This window comes from Ammospiza nelsoni, chromosome 5 (assembly GCF_027579445.1).
Source record: "Ammospiza nelsoni isolate bAmmNel1 chromosome 5, bAmmNel1.pri, whole genome shotgun sequence".
Lineage (NCBI taxonomy): Eukaryota > Metazoa > Chordata > Aves > Passeriformes > Passerellidae > Ammospiza > Ammospiza nelsoni.
Genome location: NC_080637.1, coordinates 38,171,729 through 38,199,715, shown reverse-complemented (window position 1 = coordinate 38,199,715; position 27,987 = coordinate 38,171,729). Strand labels below are relative to the sequence as shown.

The window sequence follows — 27,987 nt, the reverse complement described above, 5'->3', positions numbered from 1 at the left end:
TCAGCAGCAGTATGTCAAAGACATTTTTCCAAATTGAATACTGACAACAGCCTTTTGCAGTTCTTTCTCATTCCGGACTACCATTCCTCTCTCCTAAAGTACAGCCAGTGTTTATCACTTAAGTTTGCTCTGATATTAGAAAAGATTGAAAAATAAGTTGGAAGAGGACAGAGGTACTGAAAACTGGTACACTGGGAAAAAAATGTGAGAGAACAAAACCAATCTGGAGAACAAACAGTAATCATCTTCATAAATGTGACTGAACAGTAAAAGCAGATTCTCATATTTACTGCAGAGACAGAAAAAATAGTGACATTTCAAAATGGAACCATCAGTGACCTAAAATCTCACCATCAAAAACACTGTGGCAATAAACTTAAAAGAGAGGATCACTATGGACAGGCCTATAGCTAATTGCTGAGTAACTAACAGAATCAAACACCTATTAAAATGGAGAATCATAATCTATTTTGAATTATAGTTTATCCTAGAAAGGTGCAACTAGAGGGAAAAGCTTGATATATTTCTCTTCCGTCAAACAATCAAGCAAACCAAACCAATAGATGCTGAGTATGAGTGAAACTAGCTGGAAATGTGAAATACCCCAAAGAACATAACTACTGGAATACAGGAAAGCTGGTCAAACTTAAAAGACACCCCAGGAGGTGTAATGGAATTCAATACTGCTTCAAAAGGAAAAATGCAGGGAAAAAGAAATTACCAAAGTGAGTTAAAAGTTCGAAGATTAAAAAACTCCTTTCTTGTAAAAGAAAAATGGGGAGGAAACCAATTAGTAATATGGCTTCAGACAAGTCTTGCAGGCAAGAGATAACACCAGAGAAGAAGCATCGTGAAGCAATGCTACCCAAATGGGAATACAGAAGGCTTTTATAAAAATATCAGAAGAAAAAACTAGCACTAGGAAGAGAAACCCATTAAGGAAGGGGATCTAACTTTAATTTAGCAGTGATTCAGAAATAACTGAGGTAGCTGCTTATTTTAAAAAATCCATCTCTAACAAGAAAAAAATCAAAACTGCCAAAAGCTTTTTCTTAAGAAATCCTTGCTTTACCCGTGACAACCTAAAATAAAAAAATATCTGAGATTTCTCTTGGAATTTACAGAAAAATAGCAGATGGAAGAGCTTCATAGAGAAACATCAACATAATACTAGCTTTCAGGAAATGCATGAATGATTCTATATGTTCTTGTCCAAATTTCTTTTTTTCTCTGCCAAAAATAAGTTCTGTAACAACATAAAAATGAAAATAGACTGGGAAACCAAAAAATGTCTTTCTTGTGTTTAACCAATGGAAAATTAAAGCAACTTAAGCATTAAAGTAAATTGATGTACAAAGACTGCAACTTATTACACACCACACCTTCAATTATGTATTTTTTCTTAAAAACTGTTGCTGCCATACATTTTTATAGAGCTTCTGATATTAGCTTCATGAGATCCTACTGTGATTAGAATAAGAAGCCAGATGACCCACAGCCTTCATTACAAACTGGCAGCTAAAAATGTATCAAAGAACTTTGAAACTGTAGCACAAAGAACAACTATCAGTAAATTTTTCCCACTTTAGTATATTACTATGAAGTACCATTGTGATAAATGTCTTTCCATTCCTGACACAATAAGCAGTGATTTATCTGGAGTTAATGCAGTTCTCCTCATGTACTTTTTTGAGTTTTACATGCTCAACTACTGCAGGTTAAATCCCCTGTTCCATCCCAGCTGTATGCAGAACACATTGATGCCTCCAGGCCACGTCTTGATTTCCACAGTCTGGGGATAACTGGCAATTAATGAAATGTTTTTTTTGTAATTGAGAGCATCACAAAGAGTTCTTCTGCAACCACTTGGCTACCTGCAGCAACTGGCAAGCGCTGAGGCATGACATGAAGCTCAGGGAGCCACAGCACCTCTGCTGAGCTCACAGGCCCCTCTGAACAGCCAGCAGCACTGCAGGGATGCTTAGGGCTCTCTCTGCACCTGGCCAACATCCTCTGCAATAAAGGCCAATCATGTTTCTCTAAAATAAGTCAAAGCACCCATGCTGAAGCCAAACACAAAATACATACTTGCTTTTTTTTTTTTTTTTTTTTTTTTTTTTTTTTTTTTTTTTTTTTGTCAACAACCTATAAAATAATTTGAGAATATCCCAGTCGAGTGGAATGATGATATTTCAGGGTCTAACGTTGCTGGCACACTAAGCAGAGGAGAAGGGCAGCCACACAGGCACAGACACTGTGCTTGTCATGCTATGAACACTGTTGAGAACAGCAGTCTCCTCAGTACCCTTCTGATATCTTTTATGCACACTTTCAACAGTCTCTTTAGAGGACCTTGAGGTGTTAGGAGATGTATGGTAATTCTGCTTTGATACATAATTAGTAACACAGTTTGCATCCTCTTCATGATGAAGGCCCCTCCCTGCTGTCTCTCTGGAAGCTTCCTGCTCCTGGTTTAGCCAACCAGCAGGTAACTTTCTGACTGCCCTTGTAACATAAAGTCATCCTGAAGAGCTGCTAAGGAAAACACTAAATCATTTTAGTGATGTGTAAAGAGTATTTACAGTGTGCTAATAAAATCCTTTTTGGAAATCTCTGAATGACAAATACAGTATTGCATGCAGGGTATGCACTGGAGAGGAAGTGTAGGAACTGTTTCATCTTTTTCACTGAGACTGAGTAGTAAAATATGTATAGCAAAAGTTAGGCTGTTTAAATACTTTAGAGACCCACAATATTCTCATCAGACTGTCCCACATCCTCTAAAGTTATAGCTTTTCAACATAATGGGGTTTATTTTTCTATCTGAAATAGAAAAAGACAGAGAAGGAGAGAAACATTCATGTCTAACTGAGTTTCCTTAAATAGATATGGCTTTCTATGACATGTACATTAATCCACAAATTTCTCTTGAGGAAATTCTCCAGGGTCAAATGAAAAGAGAATGTAATTTGCTAAATCTACAACTAAGCATTCAGCTCTTGAATCTAATCATGTGCCATTCAGAAAGACCTGACAACATGTTTGGCATAATTTCTACATTATGGCACACTTCTGCAGACAGTATTTTGGAAAAACATTCAAAGGTGAAATAGAAAACAATTAACTGGGAAAGATTCAATTGTTTAAAGTTCACTCAGGAGCATTTCTGTTTGCCTAAAAGATGAATAGTAAACATGTAAAGATTTAACACTGTCCTCTGAAGATTTATTTTTATTTATAGCTTTTCAACCTCTGTAGTGCAAGCCATCCTGAAATTATTAGGTTACTTACAATTCTCATTTTTTTAAATCAAAGAATTCTTATTTATTTTGTCTAAATTTTCCTATTTTTTCTTTTTAGACAGTACTTATTTTTTGATAACCTGGCTCAGGTTTTCAAATAAAAATCATATAAAACCAGATGTGAGATACTTAAGTTGCATTAGTCTTAGGATTTATTTCAAGCTTTTATCCCAGCTTCTCCTTGCAAATACCAGGAACAAAACCCAGAAAGCTGCTACTCAAATACAGGAAGGTGGTTTTTCAGAAACTGGGAGCAGAAATAGGAGAATTTCCTTGCAGCTTTAAGACAGCAAATATCACATTATTCAGTCCTCCCTTATAGTGGAGTTGTGGCTAGTTAAAGGAAAGGAGCACTTGTCAAGGAAATAGTTATGGTTACCTCAATAAGCATTAGTCAAACCCACTACAGACTGAGGACCAAAATTACATGTGGCATTGCTGACCAGCTGCCTTCAGTATTTATTGCCTTTGTGCTGACTTGGACCAAATAGCTGCAGTAAGTCCAAGAATCTGACAAAACATCACCAAGGCAACAATCCAAAATTAATAAACTATTTATCATCAATTTTCTGTGATGCAGGCTGTTCTTACTGCCCACACTGGACAGCAGCAGAAATTGATTCAGAGTTATTGGGGCTTACTTACCACTACTCTACAATTCAGTGGCTTGCTGGAATCACACACACACACACACAAGCCTGGTTGTCTTAAAGTTTCCAACATTTCCAATCATACAGATGCATTTCAAAAGAAAGTAAGTGGAAAGTTTATTGAAAATAAGCTGTTTAGGGAAAGATGTTGAAAATCTTGTTAGGATATTATGCTTCAAAATTTATCTGGAAGGCTCTAAATTATTGTTGTCAACACTTATTATTTTTAATACGCAAAATTATTTTTCCTACATGATTTTGCATTGAGTTTATCCACTTGATATTAATCCATTTCCCAAGAGTATGGCTGGTATAATTAATTTAAATTATGAGAAAGAAAGACATACTAAAGAAGGGATCAAAAATTTCTTTCTGTATTGAACAAAGGAAAAAGATTTGCAAAATAGAGCAATTCAGTTATTTACTATGCATCAGAACATTTGGGTTATAAGTGGCACACTGAGTCAACTCTTTTCATGAAGGGGAATGATTTTAACTCAAAGAAGAAAAAGAATAATTCTTCAGCCTTAAAAAACCATGATGATTTCTCTTTCAATAACTTTGATCTATAGAGAAAGACTCCATTTTAGGGAAATCATTCTAAAAATCCTTAAAAGATAATTCCTTCCACTAAGGAACGTTCCCTGGGTGACAGGCTGTCACTTCACTGCAATGCTCCACCAGAATTTATTTTATTTAAAATTAAAAGAATTTTTTTTTAAATTTTCAAAACAGTTATATTTTATCTTAATATAACCCAAAAGCTAGATGTCTAGCAATGTTGCTAGTACAGTCAACAGAGATAAGGGCTTCCAGAGATGGTGGTTCATGAATCATGAAGATTATACACCTTTGCTGATCTCTGGTTTGTCAGAAAGCATTACATGTCCTCCAGTCACCCCAGACACAGACCACTTATTAAATTTTGCTACTTTAGTATTTAAATCAGTAAATAAATATCTTAAAGAAAGATCTAGGCTTTATTTTAAAAAATGAAGTACCTTTACTCTTCATATCTTGTTCCTAAAGTTCACAATGCTATTAAAATTGTGTGTGCATTTGCAGTTTGAATCAAAAAATTTCAGCTTTTTAGGTCTGGCTATCAGTATGAATCTGTTCACTGATAAAATTCCAGAAGGTATGCCATACAAAACTTAGTGGTTTCTGACTCTGTAGTTTTTTTTGCAGAAACTGGTTGGAATCCTATCCATTTGAAATACCCTAATTTCACTTTTAAATCAGTATACCTAGCATCTGATCAAAAACTGTTGGGTATTTAAACATAAAAGACACTAACTTATATCAATAAGATTTGTTTCTAGATAAAGCACATTGAGGAATGACAAACACCTGTTTTAACAGTTAGTGTACTTCCCAGGGCAATGCAATTATTTCCAACACTACACATGTATTTAAACTGCAGTACAGCAGTTTTTGCTTTTATGAATTTACATTCACAGCAGTTGATATGGTTAGCAGCCATTTTACATTCTATTCTGCAGTATGAAACATACTAGAGTGCAATGCATTCGAATAAAAGGGAAAATTTAGCACATCAGAAATTAAAGGTAATGCACATGGGTAAGAGATTAACTTGCTTATTAAGGTAAATTAATTAGGTAAATCTGGTTTTTAAATCGCCTTCAAATAACGTATTTTAGATTATTTTAGATTATTTAGTCCCCTAAGCAGGTTTGAATTATAAGTGTATTGTATTCTTTTGCAAAAAAACTTCTGTAGAATTCATTGAGGATTCCACTCAAAATTTACACATCTGATCCTGCTTAAATTGTTATGACAATCTTTTGTTTACTAAGGAAATCTTTGAAGACTTAATATTTTAACAATTAGATACAGATGAGATTAGTGCTGTAACATCAAAAGGAAACAAACTCGTAGCATATTGCTGCGCCAAACGTTTCCCTGCGTGGAGCTGAGGTTGTCCCAAGGGGCTCAGGAGGGGCAGGAAGCCTCCACAACAGTTCTTGGAGAACAGACTGAGGAGGGAGCCTTGTCTTTTTCTCTCTCCATCAAAAGAAGACTCAGAAGTGACATCATCAAGATTTATAAGTAAAATGTTGATATAAGCAAAATGGAGGGATTTTTTTTTTCCAGAAGGGAAGGTTAGCACATGGTGTGCTCTGCAGCAGGCAGCCTGCAGCACAGGGTACTCTACACACTGGCTGGCAGGTTGTCAGCCACGTGGTATTCCTCCCACCTTTCCCTTCATGCTCTCTCCCTTTGAACTCACTCTTTAGCCAGCCTACAGTGTTCAAAGTCCATTTCTCTGTCAAGGAAAATAAAAGGCTTCAATGTTTTTTAACCTGCACAGCTTTAGAGACATCCTTCTTTTCATTTTATTTAATCATAGATAACCCATAACCAGTTTCCATCTGGATTCCAGCTATCTTTAACCACTAATGATAAAGTTATCTTGCAATGGCATTTCAGTTCCAAAATGTATTGAACATCACTGCTTTCCTGGACGCCCAGGACACAGTAGCACTGTTTTTCTCCAGGAGCAGCACACAGCAAAGGAGTGTCAAAACCTTTCAATTTTCCTCTTGTGCACCATAAGCAGCCCTACAGCCTGAGTTGCAAAGTGCACTCACACTTTAGATGCTTAATTTAACTTAAATTCATTCTTCCTTTCACTTAACTATTTTTCCACCTGTCAACTAGGAGAAAGTGCAGGTGTAGGAAACAACAGTACATTTAACCCCTTTCTTATGACATCTCATGAGTGTAAAAAGCCCATCCTGATGGGGCTCTCCATTTTTATCTATTTCTCATTGTTCTAGAGGTCTCCTGAAGTTGCCAAATCAATATTTTATTTGAAGTAAATTTATACCTAATAAATCCATGGCAACGGATTTTTATAGAGTCACAAATTAACTGTTTTCCATGAAAGGGTTAATTGGAATGTTCTTATAATTCACATGTTTCGTTTGACAAGCAGGCAATACCTCAGTCTGGAGTGCAACTATTATAAATGCAGTTCTTTAAAAAAAATGACTAACCAAGAAAGAAGTATCTCTCAGGCAATTTGGAACAAAAGGCAGCTTAGCAATCATGGGCTGCTTTATCTCCAGTAATAAATCATCAAAATCCCTATTTTTATATTCAGTTTTATGAGGCTTCTGTCTAAAATACCACGTGCTTGTTAATAGTAGAACTGTAATATCAATTGCAGCTATTCTTTTGCAAATTTCAATATGATTTTTCAAAAACAGCCATGCAGGAGAATAAAATCACAATATTTGTTTCCTCCAGCCATCAAATTAATCAAGACATTTTAAAGAAATTAATTTTTTTCTTAACTCCAGGACTCAAGTCAGTATCACATGGGAGATTCAAGTTCTTGAATTTTATATTTGAGTCTGGGGTATTTTGGTTAATGATTTAAATCATACTACCCATGCTTTATTCTAACACAAAGAGGCAGTACAGTAGTCTTTGCTGGTATCAATGAAGTACAATGGTGGACCAAAATGTTGCTGCTGCTGAAACTGTAAGCTGAGTCTTGGAAAGCTTTTATTAAATAGACTGATACTCTCTTCAGAAGTAGACTGCAATCAAAATAAACCATCTACACTTTGCCCGAAGTCAAGAATTAGAAATCTGTTAATAAAAGACAAAGCCCTGCCGCACTTCAAATACCTTTTAAATATTAAGTAAATTTTTGAAATAAGCAGAAATACCAACAGATTGCATGTCATTAATACCCAGCTCCACACCATCCACTTTCCAAAAGTATATTTATGAGAATATTATACATGTCATCTGTAAAGAGCCAGCCTTTGGTTCAATAAACCTGCAGCAAACCATATGCTCAGCTCATTTAGCATGGCATGAGAACGTACTTGTATTTCTGCAAAAATTGAAATACTTATTTCTAATGATTCCTTTTTAATCTAAACTGAAACTAATTGTCCCTCTTTCTTCCACTTAGCAACAATTTCAAAAAGAGAAAACTTAATTTGTCATTTGCAGCCTGGTCTTGTTTTAAGGTAAACATCTGCCATTCACATTTGCCTTTTCTGAGTGTGATTTTCTAATGTAAGCTGGGTGCAAAAAATGTGTCTGCAGACATGATGTTGCCAGGATCATGACATTTTAATATGCTAATGACAGCATACTAACAATGCAGTTTGTTTATGTCACTGATATTAATATAGTATCTGAACCTAAATCCACACAGCTGGTAAATGTTTCCATGTTTTGGTTTGTGGTTCTATGGGCAATTACAGTAGATGTTTAAAGTAAGTAAGGAAGGGTGAACTTCACAAAACTATATCAAAGTCCAGTTGCTTTGCCTATTTTATGTTGCTCAAATCCTGACTTTAAAAAGCATGACCAGAAACAAATCGTTTTAATTCAAATAGCATTCTCTCTAAATTAATAATGCTGTACAAAATTGTATTACTGAAAAATTTATTTCTCATTATGCTTTCGAAAATAAGGAATTCAGCCTCAAAGAATTCTAAATACTTAACAACATATTGAGCCAAAACTCCAGGAGTGCTCCTTTTGACACAATTATTCTGCCCTTCATGCATGGATGCACACATATTTATGCTTTAGGTACTTAAATTTAGCATCCATACTTTGCAGAAACAATAAAAGCCAAGATACACACTGAAATAGATACTTATAACTAGTAACTTTCTTGATAGCCTAGGAGATGCCAAGATAAGGAAAGATTTACACCAGAGACTAAGAAAATGCAGGATCATTTGAGAGTAATAAAAAAGTAAATGGTGGGAAATGTTAACAGCAACAGCTGTGAAAAGAAATTAGAGAAGATTAAAAGTATAGAAGAGAACAATAATAGTAAAAACTCTTTAAAATTTAAATTGCTTCACAAGAGAGATTCTATAATTATGGTTTCTATAGGTATTTGAACAGTAACTGCAAACACAGTGAGGTACAGATACTTAAATTTTTCCAAAATCCTAAGAACTTACTAATACTATAAAATCACAACCAAGAAAATTATAACAGATCACAGAACTATATGAATCATGCTGATTTTAAGACCTACAATGACTTTTTTAGATTGTGAACAGAGTAAGTCGCAGGCATGCTGAGTGGTGAGGGCAGATGCAAAGACATTGGAAGCTTCCCTACACAGTGAAGTTTTACAGCAAAACTCAGTTTTGGCCAAGAAAGCTTCAGAAGCAAGAAGAAGGCATATCTGTTTCTGTGTTTTATTATTTACTATTTCATATCTGTGGGATGGATATTTATATTTATTGCAATAGACACAGGTACCCAGTGTTGGGGAGACCTGGAATGTCGGCAAAGGAAAGGACAGATAGCTGAATGTATGCACACAGTGCATAGCTCAATACTGTGGCATATACATTTCCTTTATCCACAGTAAATCCTGCTCTGCAACAGAAGCAGCAAACTGAACAGGTAATAGTTGCAACTTGGCAGAAAAATGGTCACATCAATACCAAACTGCACATAGCAGAAAACACAGTACTAGTCCAGTGATGAAACAAACATTACACAGATTCATCTGGATAGAAAGGCAAAAAGTGAAGTATGCCCCTCCATTTAGCAACATCTCAATGGGGTAAATTCCAAAAGATAGCAGAATTTTCAATGAGCTTCTAGAACTGTATAGTATGAGAACAGGCATTGTATTCTGTTTGCATTTCAAGTTACTGTTCATGATGTCTCAGCCTTTTCTGATATGACCAGCCCTACGAAACAGAGCTCCCAGTTCAGTGCGTATTAAACTCTAGAAAAGTTTCTTTTTCAAATGCACAGCATTCCAACTCAAGGCTCATCTACTCAGACAAACACCAGAAGAAGACTTATAGTCATTCACACAGGAAGTTAGCTAATAAACTACAGGCAAAATCTGGATTATTTTATCATAATTAATAATGTATTATGGTGATTATGGTTTGGCTGAGAACTACCAGGCCTGCCTGAGCTACTCTGAGACAAGTGCCAAATCTTTTGCACATGTGGCAGATGGTGGAAGCATTTGGGACATTCCTTATGCATAAGAACTCTGTATTATGGGGGTTCAGATTCAACGCAACAGCAAAGTAGCTGAAGTGGGTAATGACAGAAGCACACTAAGTAGCATAAACTTTAAAGCTTTGGGTTTCATCCAAAATAAAAAATGTGAAAGAGAAAGAATACTGCATTCCAGGGATGTGAGGGGAAATTGGTTGTACAACCAATGTTGATCTCATGAAGGTGAAGAAAGTTGTGGCTTATGACTCACTGCACTAAGTTCTGCATGTATAGGGAGTGGAAGGACAATGTTTGAACTCAGTGGAGCTATATCCCCTTTTAATAGGGCTTACTTTAAACTTCCTTAACAGTTTTCATGAACATCACAGGGTGACTTGGAAACATTACAACCTACACTGCAACAAACTTTATTCTTCTGAAGAACATGATTCATTCTCTGTGCTTATATCTAATCTCTTTTGGCTCATCTTACTTTGAAAAAGGCTTTGAAATCCAAGAATTTTCCTCAAATACTCCCTCTAAAAGTCCCAGAAGGCAAATGCTAGAGCGTAGAGGAAGTAGATAGGACAATAAATAAAATGTAATATAATACCACTGAGACCTTTCTTAGCTATATCCCATGTTATACCGGATAAAGAAAATCCATCTTCCTCTCTGATTAATTTCTTATGGTGACTGAAACAAGGTAAATTGGAAGGAATAGGCATTCATTAAAAAACAAAAACAAAAAAAAAAAAAAAACAAACAAAAAAGTCCAATTTAAAAAGTGTCCAATTAAAAAAAAAGAACCAAAAATGTCCAATTAAAAAAAAACCAAAAACCAACCAAACGAAACACCAACAAACAAACAAAAAAAGCCACCACTTATTGAACTAACTGTTGACATCTGATGCTGCCAGTGTCCTTTCAGCCTTTACAATTCATTCACCGGAACAAGCAATTTGGCTGTACTACTTTTTGCAACAATGTGCTTTACGCAAACAACATTAAGCCTTGGCTTATGTTGACTTGGTGAATTTTACTTTTATGAAGTTCAAAGAGCAATTCAATGGGGATGAGCTCTCTCAGGCTAGGTTTCCAACATGGAGATCCTTCAATCCTTTGCTTTTTGGAAAGATGTGGAGATACAGGTATTCTCCTGTAACAATTTAGTGTCATCACACGGCGGACCTTCATGTCTTTTTACACGATCCAGGAAATGAGAATCAGTCTGAACTTAAAAAATTACCAGAAATGGCATGACCCTCAAAGATATCAGTCCACATCTCTAAAGAATATTGTACTGCCAGCTCACAAAGAGAAAAAGTTTTAAAATATAAGCAGAAGATATAACTTAAGTTGTCAGAAAAAACCCCAGGTTGAGTTTTCATGAACATGGGATTGCTATCAGCAAAAGTTGCTGCCTCTAGTAATGGGCAAAATACCAAAACTTCTCTCCTGCTTGCTAATGTAAATCAGATATTTGCAGCATATAATTTATTTTCTACCCAGAAAAAAGATGCCAGCAGAGTCCTTTACAACAGAAAGGCAAGGGCACATCGTGCCAATTATGAAAAAGGCTTCTAGTAATGATACCACAGAGAAAATCCATGTGTCCTTCACATATCTACTGGGATGATAGTGAGGAAAATAATCCTCTTTCACAGAAGTTCATCATCCCAGTGGCAAGGCATACCTTGCAGCCTATTATTTTTTGTTCAGAGTAGACAAAAAATGATGCAAAAGGCTTTGTAAGATCCGATGAAATCTTAGGTACTTACACCATTGTGAAGGAACAAAGCTACTCTGCTGAAGTCTCAGCAATCTCTATTGCTTTTTTTCCCTGATTTCACATCATAAATGTGGAACACATTCTTGAAGATCATCATAAACAATTTTTTTCTACCCACCGCAGTTTTTTTGCAACCAGTTTTGGTAAGCATGTGTTTTATTATCATCAGAACTCATAAAATTATTTACATTTTACACTTCCTAAACAACTTTTGCTTTTTCAAGGAATAGCATGCACTTATATGTAAAAAACTTCCCTCCTCGGTCCATGAAGAATGATTAAGTTTGAAAAAGTAATGTATTGAAAGGTCAGGGAATGCCAGAATTTGTCTGAATAGCCATCACTTAAATACCTTATGCCTGTGCATTATGACAAACCTTTCAATTAAATATTAAAATAGTATGGTCCATGAAGCTGCATTTAGAGGGTCTAGAAGAACATAGGAATCCAGTTTTCTTTTTTTGTGTAAAGGAACGCAGTCATTACTTGAAGTTCTACTTCACCTTTGTAGCTTATAGACTCTGCAAATTATGTATGAACCTGTACACTGCACAGAACAAATATCTACATTAAGACAAATAAGTATCCAGTGTTTCAGTGCCATCTAGAACTTGAGGAATACTAATAAAAAGTAAAAAATCCCTTATTTTGGACGTTTTTTTCTTCCCCCAGGGGAAATCTGCGTGGTTTGAAACCTGGGTGTGAATATTGCATGGTGGGAAGAGCTCTAATAACTTCACTCCCAAGGGAAAAATGAGTGACATACAAAAACGTGGGCACTAGTGACATTCTCTAATTACATGACTGCCAGCGTCTAAATTTTCCACCCTCTCTCTCACTTTGAGCATAAGGTTCCTGTTCTCACATACAGAGCTCCACAAAAGTCCCTCCTGCCCACATCTCATTTCTTCCTTCTGTTACTGCATGAGTTCTATCCAAATTATTTTCTTACATGCCTACTGCACACTTTCTCTGGTCTTTGCATCATGTCAATGCTTGCATTCCAAAGAAGCTATCTGTGTTCATCTGAATTTCTATCTAAAATAGGGTTTTTCTGCAAGGTCAACAAATGCTCTGATGTCAGCTAAAGCAACCTTCTTTTTTAAGTAACTGGTTTCCTAGATGAAAATTATGTCCTTGATCCTGATGCATTGCTTACACTGTTTGACCAATTCAGACTATTCCTGACTTATGTCACAGGCATATTTTCATCAGAAAATGTGAAAAGTAAAAATTATATCATACCTAGGTAAATATCCTAGAACGTCTTCAACTACTATGCCAGGTTTATAAAACCAGAACCACTCCACGAATCTTTTCCCCCTTTGCCCCCTTTGTGATTGAATACTTTTTTTTTTTCCTAAAAGAAACTTTATTTTAAAACAAAGGCATTCAAAGAGACCCCATAGCATTTTAGACTGCCAAATTTCACAGCTGTTCCTTATCTCTATGATGGTCTGACCAAAACCTCAGAGCTGACAGCTCCAAGTTCTGCAAAAGCTAGATTATGAATTTTTATTTCTCAGATATGATACAAGCCACCAATATGAATCTACTTTAAGTTTAAGGAACAGGATGGAGCTGTTTGTTTTTTCACACTGTACAAACAATGGGATAGAACCCCAATTCTCACTTCTCACTATTTGCCGGTACTGCCTTCTTCTGATACTCGCAAAGGGCAAAACAAGGCGGACAAGATCATTGTTCTAGCTCCAGCCAAATACAAATGTATGTTTTGAACCAAGTCACCAGGCACACACAAGTTGTCTGCTGCCTAGAGGTGAATTTTCCCTTTGGTCCTCAACTGATAAGGCAACCTGTTGCAAATAAGGTATGGGCTTCTTAATATTTTCTCTTACATCTATAACAAAAAGCTCTTCCTGAGTCTCGTTCTCATGTGAGAAATTTGCTTTTTCCCCCACTCATTGTGGTATTTGCTATTTTGGGTGCTCAGAAAATTTGCAGCCTCAGAAGCTTGCTTCCTGTTCCTTATATGATATTTTAGCAAGCACAAAGGATGCAAAGTATTTATAGAGCTCAGACAGGTTTTTACTTAGCAAAGCACTGTTACCTGTCAGCATCCACAGTCACGTCATGAACCCCTCTCTGGATGACGTCTCGAGAGGCAGCAAGGTCTGGTATTCGGTTCAGACTTCTTGTATATAGGTTGAGTCCTCCATCTGTCATGTACCTGAAAATAAATCTGTGGTCAGTCGGTGGGAAATGCAGCCATCTGGCAACATGTTTCACTTTAAAGTTAATGGTCTGTGAAATTCAAATATTTAAGGTACAGGTTGTCTTATTAGATGGCAGACTTATACCAAATACTCCCACTTTATGTGCCTGGCATAGGGAGACTGGGTATCTGCCTGTTTTCTGGGATCATTTGCCTTTTTCTGTCATGGCTTACAGGCCAAGCTCTTTTAATAAAATATTTTTAGACTGAAGCTCTCAAGTATGTTCAAAAGCACATTTTAATTACTGTGGTTTTGCCAAAAAATAGCACCAGGTGCAAGAAAAATCACTTAGCTTAAAAAAGAAAAAAAATTTTAGTTCCATTTATCCAAATAGGAACAGAGTTTAGGAACCCAAATTCATAGTCCTTGTTGGTATGCAATTATTCAGACATGAAAGAGATATTCACTGAAGACCTTACAATGATATTTAAGAATATTTGTATTGTGTATTCCTCTTACTTGATTCTCCCCACATTATAATGCATGTCTAATGAATGAAACAGTGAGTATAGTGCTGTTTACTCACTAGAGAACCATTAAAAGTTTATGAATTAAAAGTACACCAATAATTTCTGGAATGTCTACCTACAGTTTGGTTGTCTGTCTGAGATGTCTTGGCCCTTATAATGGAGCAGCATCATCAGCCTGTCTTACCCACAGGAACTCTCCATTACATTCCCAAAGGACCTTTTGTTAAACTGTCCTCCCTCTAAGGCTCTTGTTCTTTCTGTTTCCCTTTTGTATTTTCTGATAACTTTAATTTACCAACAAAGTTAGCATAAATTTATTTTTGAAGGACCATGCACATGTATGGCACTGAACATAGAAGCACAAATATTCAGAAAAAAATTCTGTACCTCACTGAACCTACTCAAATTACTGACTTACTGAAACAGGTGTAGTCCCAATGTCAGGTGTATGGCCAAAATGATCTCCCAGAGTTTACTCCTGATTCAGTCTTTACACAAGCTCTCCTTGAGCCATGAAATGGTGCCACACAAATGCACCTTTCAGTCTAAGCATGTATGCAAGCACACAAACATTCCACTTTAGTAATTACACAGAATCCCAGGCACAAACCAAGGCACGCACACACACTGCTGCTACTCCAGCTGTTCTGTTGGCCCTCCCCCTGTGGTTCCTTCTGGGAGCAGATTTAATTGAAATAATCTATGACAGAGACCTGAGGGCCAATTCAGCAGCCTGGGAGCTCCTGCCTGTGGCTCCTTCCCCGTGGTTGGGGGTGGCTGAACAGGTGCAGCCCTTGAGGGCAAAGCTGCAGCAGTGGAGCCCTGTGTGGTCGCTCCAGTCTGAGAAGGCAGCATGTCCTGGGTGGCGGATGGGTGAAGGCAGCCTCAAGTGCATTAAAACACAAATGATCCCTTTGATTATTTTCAACAAAACTCTGAGGTGTTTAAAGCATGGGTGAGATTCAGCCAGTAGTTTGGCAGTGTGTTTCTGAAGCCTTGGGATCTGGAGTTTAGAGGTAACTTCACATTTGTTTGCAAAGGTCAATTAACAGTCACATTTACATATTATATTCATCTTTTATTAAAGACAAAATTCAGAATTTTTTGACAGATTATTTAGCTAGCTGTGAATTATCCAGTAGATTCCACAGCTCTAGAATTGCATATTAAATTTAGATGTGGCTTGAATGCAATCCAGATTAAATGCATTTTTTTCCCCGTATAAGTAAGGATAGACTTGACAAGTGCAACAGGCTTTCCTCACACTAATTTCTAATTACTGCTGCATTCTTTTCCCCAAGTGATTAAAGTAATTAAACTGATAATGGAAGAGGCATAGAGGAGATAAGACTTTACATGCCTCAGTGAATCCTGAAATTTCAGAGCATATCAACTTGTTTTTAACGTTTACTGCACCTAAAAATTTTAACTGAGCACAGAGCAACTTACTATCTATTGAGTTATCCTTATTACAGATTCAAAGAAAATTCACATAAGATGACTATATTCACCCTTTAATGTGATAAGCTAATTAATACAACTCATGAGGCACTGCAAAGGATTCCCTTTTTTAAAATTTTGAATAAAACCATGAATCTGTTGAAGCCAGCATTAATATTTCCTTTATGATAAGAGGTCCTCAGACATTAAAATATCATATTTTCCATATGTATTTTCTCTTTTCTAGCACACAGAAATATGGCATCTTACTTGACAGTCATTACTGATGTGTTGTGGACAATGTTGTCAGCAGTGCTGTATACACAGATCACTGAAAAAGTAGACCAGGGAGATACAGGAATTGCTTTCTTTAAAATGATGCTTTTTCTAGAGATCTATCCTTGGATGGTGCTTGAGATGAGACACAACTCCAGAGAGAGCTTTAATCACACACTTAGATTTCCCTTTAGGAATGTATCATACTCAATTTCATCCCCCACTATTCTCTAATCATAGCTATGCTTCAAACTAAGAGATTAGATTGACAGCAAGAATTCTAAAATTATAGAGTGAAGCAGTGTGGTGTGACATGACCAGGTACTCCATGGAACTTCTATTTAACATAGTGTTACATCAGTCAGCAAGCAGCCTTGAGGTGCCAAAAGCAGCAGTGAATAGTAATTTAAGTATGAGTAAAACTGTAACATGGCTGTTCTTTTTTAAAGATGTTCTAGGAGGTCTAACACACACAGGACTGAAGTGACTTGTGTTCCTAGATTGCGATAAGAATTGTTGAATTTAAAACACAAGGAATGCAGCACCTCAAACTGCAGTACTCCAATTGATAGAGCAAACAAAAATAAAAATTGTGATTCTTCCTCCTGGATACACTAAAAGAGTAACTGGTCTAGTCTTTAATGAAAAGATATTGCTGCTGCTCAAATGATATGCACAGCTGAAAACCTACAATAAAAGTCCATTACAATGACTATGCTAGACAATATCTGAAGTGGAAACAGAAAGTCAGTGCTGTCAACAACTGCTTTTCATCAGCTGCATCCAATGTCATACATACCATCTCAAACAAAACATAAAAATACCAAAAGAAGACTTACCCCAGGGAAAGAAATGCAAACTGATGGCTCACAGGACAACCAGAATTTTCCAGTAAGTAATATTAAAATTCAAAGTTCACAGCAAAGTAATTTTTATGTTAAAGGAGAAGAACAGAATTTGAAGGCAGCTGAGAGTATCACTGGCAGATTAGAGGTTTATTTTTTTGATATGTATATTTAAATTTTACAACTATAATGCAACTTCTGCTTGTGTGCCAAAATTTTTAGAAGAATCCTTCTGGTCCTACCAATCATGCATTAGCTCATATGGGGAAAAAGTGCCGCTTACCCACTGTTGATGTCATCAGTCCTCAGGCTTTTCCCAAGAATGTCCCCATCACTCATGTAGCCACCAACATCAGCTTCAGAGGATATGTCCAAGTCAGCAGTTCCCTTCTCACTCATGTCAATCTGAGAGATGTTTCCAAGGCGAGAGACAGCAGCTCGGCGGAGCGGGGTGGTGTACATGAACCGAGAGGGGTCTGTGTGGATGAAGCGGCTGGCGCTGCTGCGAGGATAACCAGCACCCAAGGACGGAGCATCTCCCGCCTGCAGCCGAGGGCTGGCCTGCCCCAGCCTCCAAGTCATGGTGCTCGATCGGCTGGATAGGCTTGGTATGCTTCTCCCATTCACCTCAGTTGTCACAGTGCTGTCAAAAGTTGTCTCCAATGTGCTGCCAAACAGAATGGAGAAGTCAGTGAACTGTGCCTTCTATGTTTCTGAGAAATCAAGAAAAGTGAAGGCTGGAGGAAAGTAATTTGTTTTTAAAAACTCTGTGTGTATGTGCTTCCACCATATGCACACATATGCCTTTATATGCCCTCAGCACTGAGGCCAGTCCTTTTTAGTATCTTTACAAATGACCTGGATGAGGGGATTGAGTGCCCCCTTAGTCACTTTGCTGATGACCGAAAGTTGGGCAAGAGTCTTCATCTGCTGGAGGGCAGGAAGGCTCTGCAGAGGGGTCTGGACAGGTTGGATCAATAGGCTGAGGCCAATTGTAAGAGGGTCAACAAGGCCAAGAACCAGGTCCTACTCTTGGGTCTCAGAAACCCCACACAGTGCTACAGGCTGGGGACAGAGTTGCTGGAAAGCAGCCCAGCAACAAAAGAACTTGTGTGCTTGTGACAGTGGCTGAACACGAGCCAGTGTGTGCCCAGGTGGCCAAGAAGGCCAATGGCATCCTGGCCTGGATCAGCAATAGCGTGGCCAGCAGGAGCAGAGAAACTGTTACCCTCCTCTACTCAGCACTGGTGACGCCACAGCTCAAATCCTGTGTCCGGTTCTGGGCTCCTTAGTACAAGAAAGACATTGTGGTGCTGGAACATGTCCAGAGAAGGGCAGTGGAGGTGGTGAAGAGTCTGGAGCACAAGTCTGATGAGGAGCGGCTCAGGGAGTGGCCTGGAGAAAAGGAGGCTCAGGGGAGACCTTATCACTCTCTACAACTGCCTGAAAAGAGGTTGCAGTCAGATGGGGATTGGCATCTTCCCCTATATAACAAGTGATAGGACAAGAGCAAATCGCCTCAAGTTGTAACAGGGGAAGTTTACAGTAGATATGAGGAAAAGTTTCTTCATGGATAGGGTGGCCAAGCACTGGAACATGCTGCCCAGGGAAGAGGTAGAGTCACCATTACTGGAAGTATCTACAAGACTTGAAGCGGCACTTCAGCCCAGTGTTTATTGGTGGACTTTGCAGTGCTGGGCTGATGGTTGGACTTGGTGATCTTATAGGTCTTTTCCAAACTAAACAATTAAATGGTTCCATGATTCTATAACCTCTACTTGTGGGAATGATGCAAAACACCCAGTACCTTAACCAAGATTAGGACAAGAGAATATTGACCCTAGAGGTTTTACTAATCTGTGTATGTGATTGAAGGTGGTGTGGTAAAACTATTTTGGTAGAAAATCCACTATATGAGTGTGTGACTGAACATAATCACATGCATGGAATTCTTGAGATATGTCTTGTGTGTTACAAAATTAGTAAAGACCCCAGGGACCTAACAGAAGGCAGTGGTTATCTGTAACAAAATTAAAAGGGAGCTCGTGTGGGAAGAAAAGGGAAGACAGGAAAAAAACACCTGGAGAGCTCAAAACTGTAACACTACACCAGTATGTCTTTTTCTTATTGCTGACATATTTCTTTTTTACATTTAGAGTTTTCCTTGCAGTTGATCTCAACCCCAACATCTACTTATAAAATTACCTAAAATAAATTTTATCAGCTTCTAAATAAATGTGTATGAAACAATAACTATCTTTATGAATGATAGTATAAGACATTCTGACAATATAGTATATTAAAGTCACATGTAAGTTGCTAAGGCAGTTTAGTGTCATAGCTAATTTTCCCTTGCAATTCTCTCATTCATTCAGCAACTAGTAATACTCTCCCATGGTCCATATTTTTAGTAGTCTACACAAAACCAGTATACCTGTGGCTTATCTGGGTCCCTCTAAGGCTGGACATGGTTTCTTCCAAATTCTGTCTCAGGTCTGCAATGTTCTTGACGGTTCTCATTCTTCTTGTTTCAGGGTCTTCCCCTGGAAGAAAACAGTAAAACCAGCATAGACTTAAGCATGTGTGTAATTAAGGTTGAATAAAGTGCACAAGAATGCACACATATGATTGTAAATATCTTTTAATATTTAAAAAAAAAACTTCATCCTTTCATTAATAAAACACATATACACTCTTAAACAACATGTGGTATATAAAAAACTCCACCTGCCTGTTAAGGCAGGCCCAAATCTATCAATGAAACTCTGATTTACAGTGTTGGGATTTTTATCCTCTGTAATCAAGGCAGGATGCAGCCCCAGACCACTTGATAAATTATAAAGTCCCTTTTTAGTCCTTGACATTTTACATAACTCAGTAGTAAAAAAAGCCACAGTAAATCTGTGATCTGTCATCCCAGAAAAAACTGGGATGACTCTTAGAACAACTCTTCAGCATTCACTTAACATTAATAAAGGCTATTTCAAAGTACATCTTAAGTAAGGCACTTAATAAAGCATCTTTCCTAGACTGTAATGCTTTTCTGAAGGGGCCATTATTCTTCATATGGGACAGAAAAAAATATGCTTCTTGGGATACAAATTGGAACACCCTAAAGCACACACATAATTTATACAATTAGACTTTTCAACAGCCTTCAGGATTCATTGTGAAAAGCTAGTCTCATATCTCAGATAATGAAGCTTTCAGAACTTCACCTGTAACATCCAGAACAATGTTTACTTCATAAAATTAAAAACAAATTTAAAAGAGAACTTATATATGATATGTTACAAAAGAGAAACATCATAAACCTCAAAGAAGCCTCCAGTGGTCATATACAAAAACCTAGAAATGCAGGTTTTCTAGGAAATTCATAGATCAAGGAAGTTTAATTCATTTTACTTTTGAACAACAAGAGAATTCCAAAAGAAATTCTATGACAAAAACCTCTGACTTCTTCAAGGCTAGTGTTCTACTTCTGTTCATGTCCTGTACCTGTTTCTTGTAAAAAAGCTGGCAAGAAGCCATTAGAGTTATGTATTAGAGTTAGATGTATTTTACATGTATTAGAGTTACATGTAAAATGCTGAACTTGAAGTGCAAATAATTCCTTTTTGACTCTATCAATTACAAATTTCACATCATACCTCACAGGCCTTCTGCAGTCAGGTCCTATTCCCCAAACACTCTGTAGGCTGCTAAGTCTCAACTCCTGACATTATATGGAAATAAATTATTTAATATAAATTCCATATAAACTTTAATTCCTCCTCAACAGGAAAACAATGCATTTAACTAGCCAACATTACCTGCAGTTGTGGCTTAATGTCAAACCAGCTTTCACAGCAATACAATTTTGAGGTTTTCCCATCTACCCTGCCCTGGTTGTGTCTTCTGTCCTCTTTGCTCCAGACAAACAGTCCTTTGGGAAATTATGTTTGCTTATTTCATCACTCACAAAAAAAATTTTCAGTGCTTTAATGATGCTAATGTCTATAAATGTCTGGTTTGGCACCATGAACTGACAGTGGGATCAACATGTGGACAGGATGGAAAAATGCAGTGGGGATACAGGTCCTGCACTGCTGCCAAACTCTGTCTTCTCAAGTCACACCCCAAGGCCATGTCTGCTCACAATATTTAGTTTCACAAAATAAACTAACTGTGTACATTTTTACATATAGTGTCTTGCAGGAGACAAATGCCTGCACTGAAATTATTTACAACTGTTCCTGTGTTTCAAGCTACATGTGTTCGCTAAAGCACTGGCAATCAATGTACTCATGGATCCCAGGAGCTCTTTGCAGAAGTTTCTGTACCACCCTGGAGCTTCCTCTGAGGCAGGAGGGCTCATGGCCAGGCTAGGCTGAGGACATTTACATCCTGTTAGACTCAGACTGCTTTTTAAAGCCCAGGCAATTTCCAGGCACACTGTCCATGCCTGCCTCCAGCCAGCTGTCTGTGGTGCACTCAGTTCCTCAGCAATAATACCTATATAAGGAAGACCTTGCCCTGCCTTGAACCAGAGGTGAAAGAGTAGCTTGTTGGTATAAGAAAATCTTCTATTTACACGTAAAGACAAATTCTGGGGTCTTTGCAGGCAGAATTAAAGGAAAAAGCAGTACTTTACCTTTATATTTATTTGAGGAACTGAATACAATTCATATTTTAGAGTGACGTTGCCCTTTTCCTTCCTTGTTTATCCTTGTCAGTTGTCCTTTGGTGTATGTTAACATTGCAAATTCTTGCAGCAAAAATGACAGCAGCTGTCTTTTTTAATATGTATTGCACAGTAAATGGCATAACAAAGCCTTGAGGTATAATTGCAATACATTAAATAAAAAAGGTACATATATGGCAAGCTGCCAAAATATATTTTCACAGTAAAGAATACTTCGCTTTCAGACAAATTATACCATAAAATTTGGTTATTCTATCCTGCAGAGGTGAAAAACTTGAGATCTAATGTCTTTTGATCTCTCAGTGACACAGCAGATAATTTCCACCAGTTTTAACAAAAAAAAGGGTTAAAACCGAAATTTTATTATACTAAAATACTACATAGTAGTATTTTAATAAAATCTCCCACTAACTGCTAGAGTGATTTGAAAGAAATAGTTCTTTTTTCTTTCCATCATTCTCTAAATGTCACTGGAATCCTGCTGTACCATGGATGAACAAGTCAGAAAGTATAAATAGTAGACAGTGAAGAAATATTCTGTACTGAGTACAAGATCCTATGTTTTCATGATAGCACTGACTCCCCATCCACATCAAGCCTCCTTCTGTAAAGAGGACCATAGGGATGATGTAGATGTTAATTTTTCAGAAAACTAGCTACACTGTGCCTGCTAGTGGAGACACTTTGGTGCTTATTGCATCAGGACTGGTTCAAAGGCATCCCAGACTCCTCTGGGTACCTTGTTCCTTATAATATGGCACAGTCATCACAGAGTCTGGCCATATTTGCAGGACCTAACATATCAGAAAAGCTCCCAGTCTGTTATCTCAAGTTTATACACTGAGAAAAAATCATTCTGTATCACACATGGGGAAACTGGGATAAGACTAAAACTGAAACCTGAAACTTTCTGTCAAAATTCTGTTCCTCTCACAAGAAAGGCCATTTTATCCAATCATTTGTAGCTTTAGCATTTATAAACATGAATATTCCAAAAGACTGTCCCCAATTTTTTTGCCTAAACAGTGAATCATTATTCCCTCAGTAAATTTCTGGAAAATACATTGATTTCTTTCACTGTGTGATACATTCACAGGAAATCCAAATTGGACATTTTACAGAAACCACTAGATACCCAGGTCAGTCTTTTACATTCACATTTCTGAAGCTCCCTCATAATTTCACACTCAATAATAGTGTTCATAATAATTTCTGTTCTTCTGCACATGTAATCACAGCCCAAAGCAAATGGGAGTGTAACAATTCCATCAATAGTCTGATTTGCATGAAAGGATTTACAAATAAGAAACGTTTCCCCAGAGAATTGTCCACTATGAGATATTAATTCAGAAAGGAAAGTACCAGTTTTACCCTGCAAGCAGGGAAACTGAGGCTTACAAGAGAGCAGGGATTTGTCAGTGGCAAACAGCTGAATAGGAGCAGAGGCACATTAGAGCTCAGTCTTCTGTGCTAGCAAGCTTTTGATCTCTAGCAGAAGCCCTTTTAACCTACTGGTACACTCTAATAATAAAAGGTATGCACACAAAGAGGATTCTTATTTCTTTCTTGTTTTGAGGTAACAGCTTTTTACACTATATACACAGCAAAAATTTTGTCCTTAATGTTTAAACACAATCAGGGCTAACATATCTACCAGCAAGAAGCTCCAGGCTAGACACATGGCATATAACCTTTGAAAAGCAAGCAGCTACTTCAACCATTTAACTGAAGACTGAAGAACAAAGCTTTGGAAATGAACACTTTGAGCACTCTTAAAGGGCTGAGAGATGAAAAGTAACACAGCAGCCTTTGAAGCACCTATGGCTGTGGACTTCAAATACTCACTGGCATGCACAGATATAACAAAAGTGGCTATTTAGCTACACTGAAACCCTGGCACTCACAATTCCACATGTAGGGGTGCAGTTATCTGCAGAGGGGCTAGAGAAGGGGGATGAAACACTGGAGGGTCAGTTTGTAGGAAGGCCGAGATGTGCTTCGCCCCACCCAAAACTTGGGTTCAAGATATCAATTTCAAATTAATGAGAAAAAATATCATTAAAATAGATTTATTTAACAATAAACTAATAGCACTTAAATATTTCACCTTATTTTCAAAAAGCTAAGCTATGTTCAGTTATTCACAGGCTGCTGCTGCCCCTGCACCCATCACAAGCAATTTAGACATTTGTCTTCATTTCACACAGTCTTTAGATGTCACAGGAAGGAAACAAAGAAGAAGTGGCTAGACCCTATTTTTGCATACTACTGCAAATAAACCCAGTTCTGTCTTGGGAAATCACTGTCAAGATCAAAAATCTGCTCTGTGCAGATATGTGCTAACACTTGGGTCTCCTCCTGCCCTTCCTGATGACAAGCCAAAGTTAACTTACCTAAAATATCAGTATAAAGGACCTGTTCTAGGTCACCCAGCATTGTTATTATGACATCTTCATCCAGATGTGCAGTCCCTTCACGCAAGCACCCTTCCTCCTCCTCCTCTGCCCAGGTCCTGCTGGGGAAATGGGATGTGCAGGACGCATTTTCATCATCGGATTTTTTGCTCTCCTCACTGTCAGTTTGAAAGCCTTCACCTGTACACCGGTCTCCTGACCTCTGGGATGTCCTGCTTCCAGCAGGTGGTATCCCCTGAAATGCCTGGTTTGTGGTCAATCCAGAGTGGCAGAGCGAGTGCACTGACAGTGAGAATGCCTTGGACAGGGAGCCTCTGCACCCAGCTTCTGCATGCCGCTGTTGGTAACTCTGGCTGGACTTGGAGGCGTTTCCAAACCAGTTCTCCCTGTATGAGTGTCGCCTCTTCTCCCCTTCACTGATGAGCGTGAGATTGGTTAGAGACTTCTGCTTCTGAAGACGAGCACACCCTCTTCTAACCTCCGTGCCTTTAAACACTGACAGTTCAGCAGATCGCTGCATCTTTCTGGCTGGGCTGCACCTCAGTTAGATTTCATATTTCTGAGATGGACAGCAGCTGAATTCCCCCGGGAGCTGCGGGCGGTGCTCCCTGCATCGCCGCATGCTGCACACCCCAGGTAGCACACGCTTGCACTCACAGGGAAAGCACAGCTCCCACATGCACTCTGCACACTGCAAGGGACTAGACAGGCACAGTCACCTTCTTTAAAATTACGCTGCTGTCTCTGCTCAGCCACTTCTTGTCCGTCACATTAATCTGCAGTACTTACAGTCATTTTCACTTCGATTTCTCTCAAGCAGAAGAGAGTGGATCAAACACTCTGCTCCAGCACAGGAGTAATCCCAAAAGCCAACTGTGTTTTCCCCTCTCCATCCAATCACCAGTCTCATCGGAGCGGTGGGCCTGCATCTCTTTCTACAGCTGCTGCCTTCTGAAATCCAAAGTAGGCACAAGTACTGTCTCGGGCTTTTCCCTCCCTCTCACCAGCTCATGACTGATCCTAGTGCACAGCTCTTCACTTCAGATGGGCTGACACAGAGCTGCAAGTACAGCCTCCACGTCAGAGCTCAATAAAGAGCCAAAATTAACCACTGAAGCACAAGCCTCCTTACATTTTAGTATTCAACCTGCATTCCCAGATATATGACTCTTCTCTGCTACTGCAGTGAATGCTGCTGGCTGCCATGGCAGCAAACATCCTGGTGAATTAAACCGGAGACACAGAAGCCTCTGCCCAGTTTACAGTGCCACAGGTTTCAAGACACAGCTTCACCTGAATGGGATGCTACAGTAACAGATCTAGCTCATGGTCAAATCCTATTTTTCTCCCCGAAAGGTAAGGATGAAAAACTATTTCTTCCATATCACTGTTACTCCCTATGCAGGAAGCTAAAAGCAGACTTGCAAAAGGACCTTCGGTCTTGCAATTTCTGCTCTAAATAAAAAAATATAATTTAATATCATAAGACATGGAACACAACAGTATTTGTCTGGTAAAATGGTTCATAAAAGGAAATATTTAATTTCTTTCTCCTTAGAAAGCTACTCTGTTTGCACCTCTCTGAGATTCAGAGGCTAGTACAGAATTATAAAATCTGTAAAAAATCATTGTTCCACACTATTTTGAAGAAAACCTATTCATGGAGGAGTGATTTTTTTAATAAAGCAAATTAGTATTGTGTCAGAACTAAGTTCAGCAATTTTGAATGCTATTTTTAAATTCATTGTCCAGAGAGAAAGAAGACATGCTAAAATGTATATCTTTTCTCACAAAGAAAAAGATATTAGTCCCAGAAATGGACAGATGAACAAAGAAATACCTGAATTTAATTATCATTTTTTTAGATACAAACTTTTTATCTAGGGGAAATTAATTTCACAAAACATTATATAGAAATCTACAAATAATAAAACTGCTGTATAAAAATAAACTGCTTTTGTCAGTGTGAAAATATGCTCAAGTCTCTACCTGAGAAACCTTGACAGAAAAATAACCTTTAAAAATGCCACCCTAAGAATTACAAGCTGTTCACAGATTTCCTATATGAATAAACAGATGTTAGCAGAAGCTTCAGTGTGTATTTCTTGCCTTTCACTGGTTCAATTTACAGTTTTTGAAGATACACAGGGGAAAATTCTCAGAAATTTCAAAGGAAAGGTACATTTCTTCCTAGATAACTTTCAGAAACATGGAATAACTCTCAGAAACATGGAATAACTCAGAAAAAAAATCAGAAGTCTAAAGTAATGGTGGTTTTCCATATTAAAGCCCTGGATTTCTGAGGAAGATATCAAGTGGAGGTACCACTCCCATCCCCACCTAGAACACACAGTCAAAGGGCAGAGAAGATGAATGGTCTGTCTGCCTGAGTACAAAACTGTCCCAAATATTAAACACCTATCACTTTTTCAGCATGGAAATAAAAGATAAGACTGCTGTGTTTACACCAGGGTCTGCCAGCTGCAGTGACATATGGGCTCTTGGAAGGGTTTTGTGAATGTGCTGGTGCCTGCCTGCAGCAGAGCAGGTGTGGTGGGGATGCCAATGGTGTCTCAGAGATGCTGTGGTGCTGGTGCTGTCACAGAATACCAGAGCACTGCCTGCACACTCCTGTGTTGGTGTGCACTGACAGTGCCATGTGGCTGTCCCAGCCTGTCCAACAAGCCTGAAAAAGCTGTGGTTGCTAGAAATACAGGGAGGTATTGACAATAGAGAATTTCAAAAAAAATAAGGGCAGGGCAGTCTCACTTTTTTTTGCATTAATTTGTTTTATATCCTAAATTATACTTAAATTGGTACAGTATTCTCCATTGCTATATTTTGAATTAACAGGAAAGATAATGGTATTTAGCTCAGTTGGTCAGGGCATAGTGCTAATAATGGCAAGGTTGTGGATCCAATCCCTGTGTGGGCCATTCACTTAAGAGCTGGACTTGATGATCCTTCTGGGTCCCTTCCAAACCAAATCAGACCGTGATTCTGTGATTTGGCTCTGTGATGCCAAATTTCTCTTGGTGATTGTCTTGGAATCAAGAGAACAGGCTCTTTTCCTACCATAAAAAGCAAGTCTCAATCTCTCCCTGATATTTCAAATCCATTAATAACTTCCCCACCTGCCCTGTCATGCCCCAACACCTGCAGGCAGTGACTTGTCTCCATGGAAGGCTGTAGGCAGAGGTGGACCTGCTCTGCCTCCATGCAGGCTCCCAGTGAGCATGGTCACATGCAGCAGTCTGCACTGCAGGGCTGCACTGGCCTCAGGAACCCTTGTGGGCAGGGCACAGCCCTCGTGCCACGCACTGCTCTGCTAGGGGAGCAGCGCATGGTACGGCTGCTCAGCTCCAACATGAGACCAGATAAAAGCTACCAGAACTGCACAGGTACAGCCAGTGCTCTTTCTAGCTGGGAGCAGAAAAAGTTTTGGCAAGGGATGAAAAATGTTCACCCAATGAGCCACACCAAACCTCCCATAGGGTGCTGCCAATAGGTGCCACACCCCCCCAGGCTGGACAGGTCTCTGGCAGTGACACAGCTGTGTCCTGGGCCACCCAGTGAGCCTCAGGGTCTCTGCTGACCTGTCACTGCTCCCCGTTGAGCTGGTCATTGCAGCCCAGCTTCAGAGCACACAGGTCACAGAGCATCATACTGGAAAGGGAATGACCCTGGACTGTGTGAGAGCCATGTGAGGGTAGCTGGCAGCTGCAGCATTCATCTACCTCACTTTGAAATACACTGAAAACACAGTGAGTGCACTGCTTTTCTACAGAGGTACTGAGGCTTATCACACAACCTTCATTCAGCCTTCCTGTGTACAGACATTTTACCACATCTCTTAATTATAAAGTCATATGAACTTTCCTCCCATTAATCCCATTGC

The 27,987-nt window shown here is 38.5% G+C and overlaps 1 protein-coding gene across 3 annotated transcripts in view; it reads right to left on the bottom strand.

Moving 5' to 3' along the window:
• The window catches only part of NAV3 (neuron navigator 3), a 251,568-nt gene that overhangs the window by 88,566 nt on the left and 135,015 nt on the right, over positions 1 to 27,987 (bottom strand). For all 3 annotated transcript variants that reach the window (XM_059472357.1, XM_059472358.1, XM_059472359.1), the window contains exons 10-12: positions 19,426 to 19,534; positions 17,275 to 17,658; positions 13,795 to 13,914 (exon numbers count right to left, since the gene is read on the bottom strand). In XM_059472357.1, coding sequence (XP_059328340.1) covers positions 13,795 to 13,914; positions 17,275 to 17,658; positions 19,426 to 19,534 — 613 coding nt within the window. The remainder of the gene's footprint in view (positions 1 to 13,794; positions 13,915 to 17,274; positions 17,659 to 19,425; positions 19,535 to 27,987) is intronic.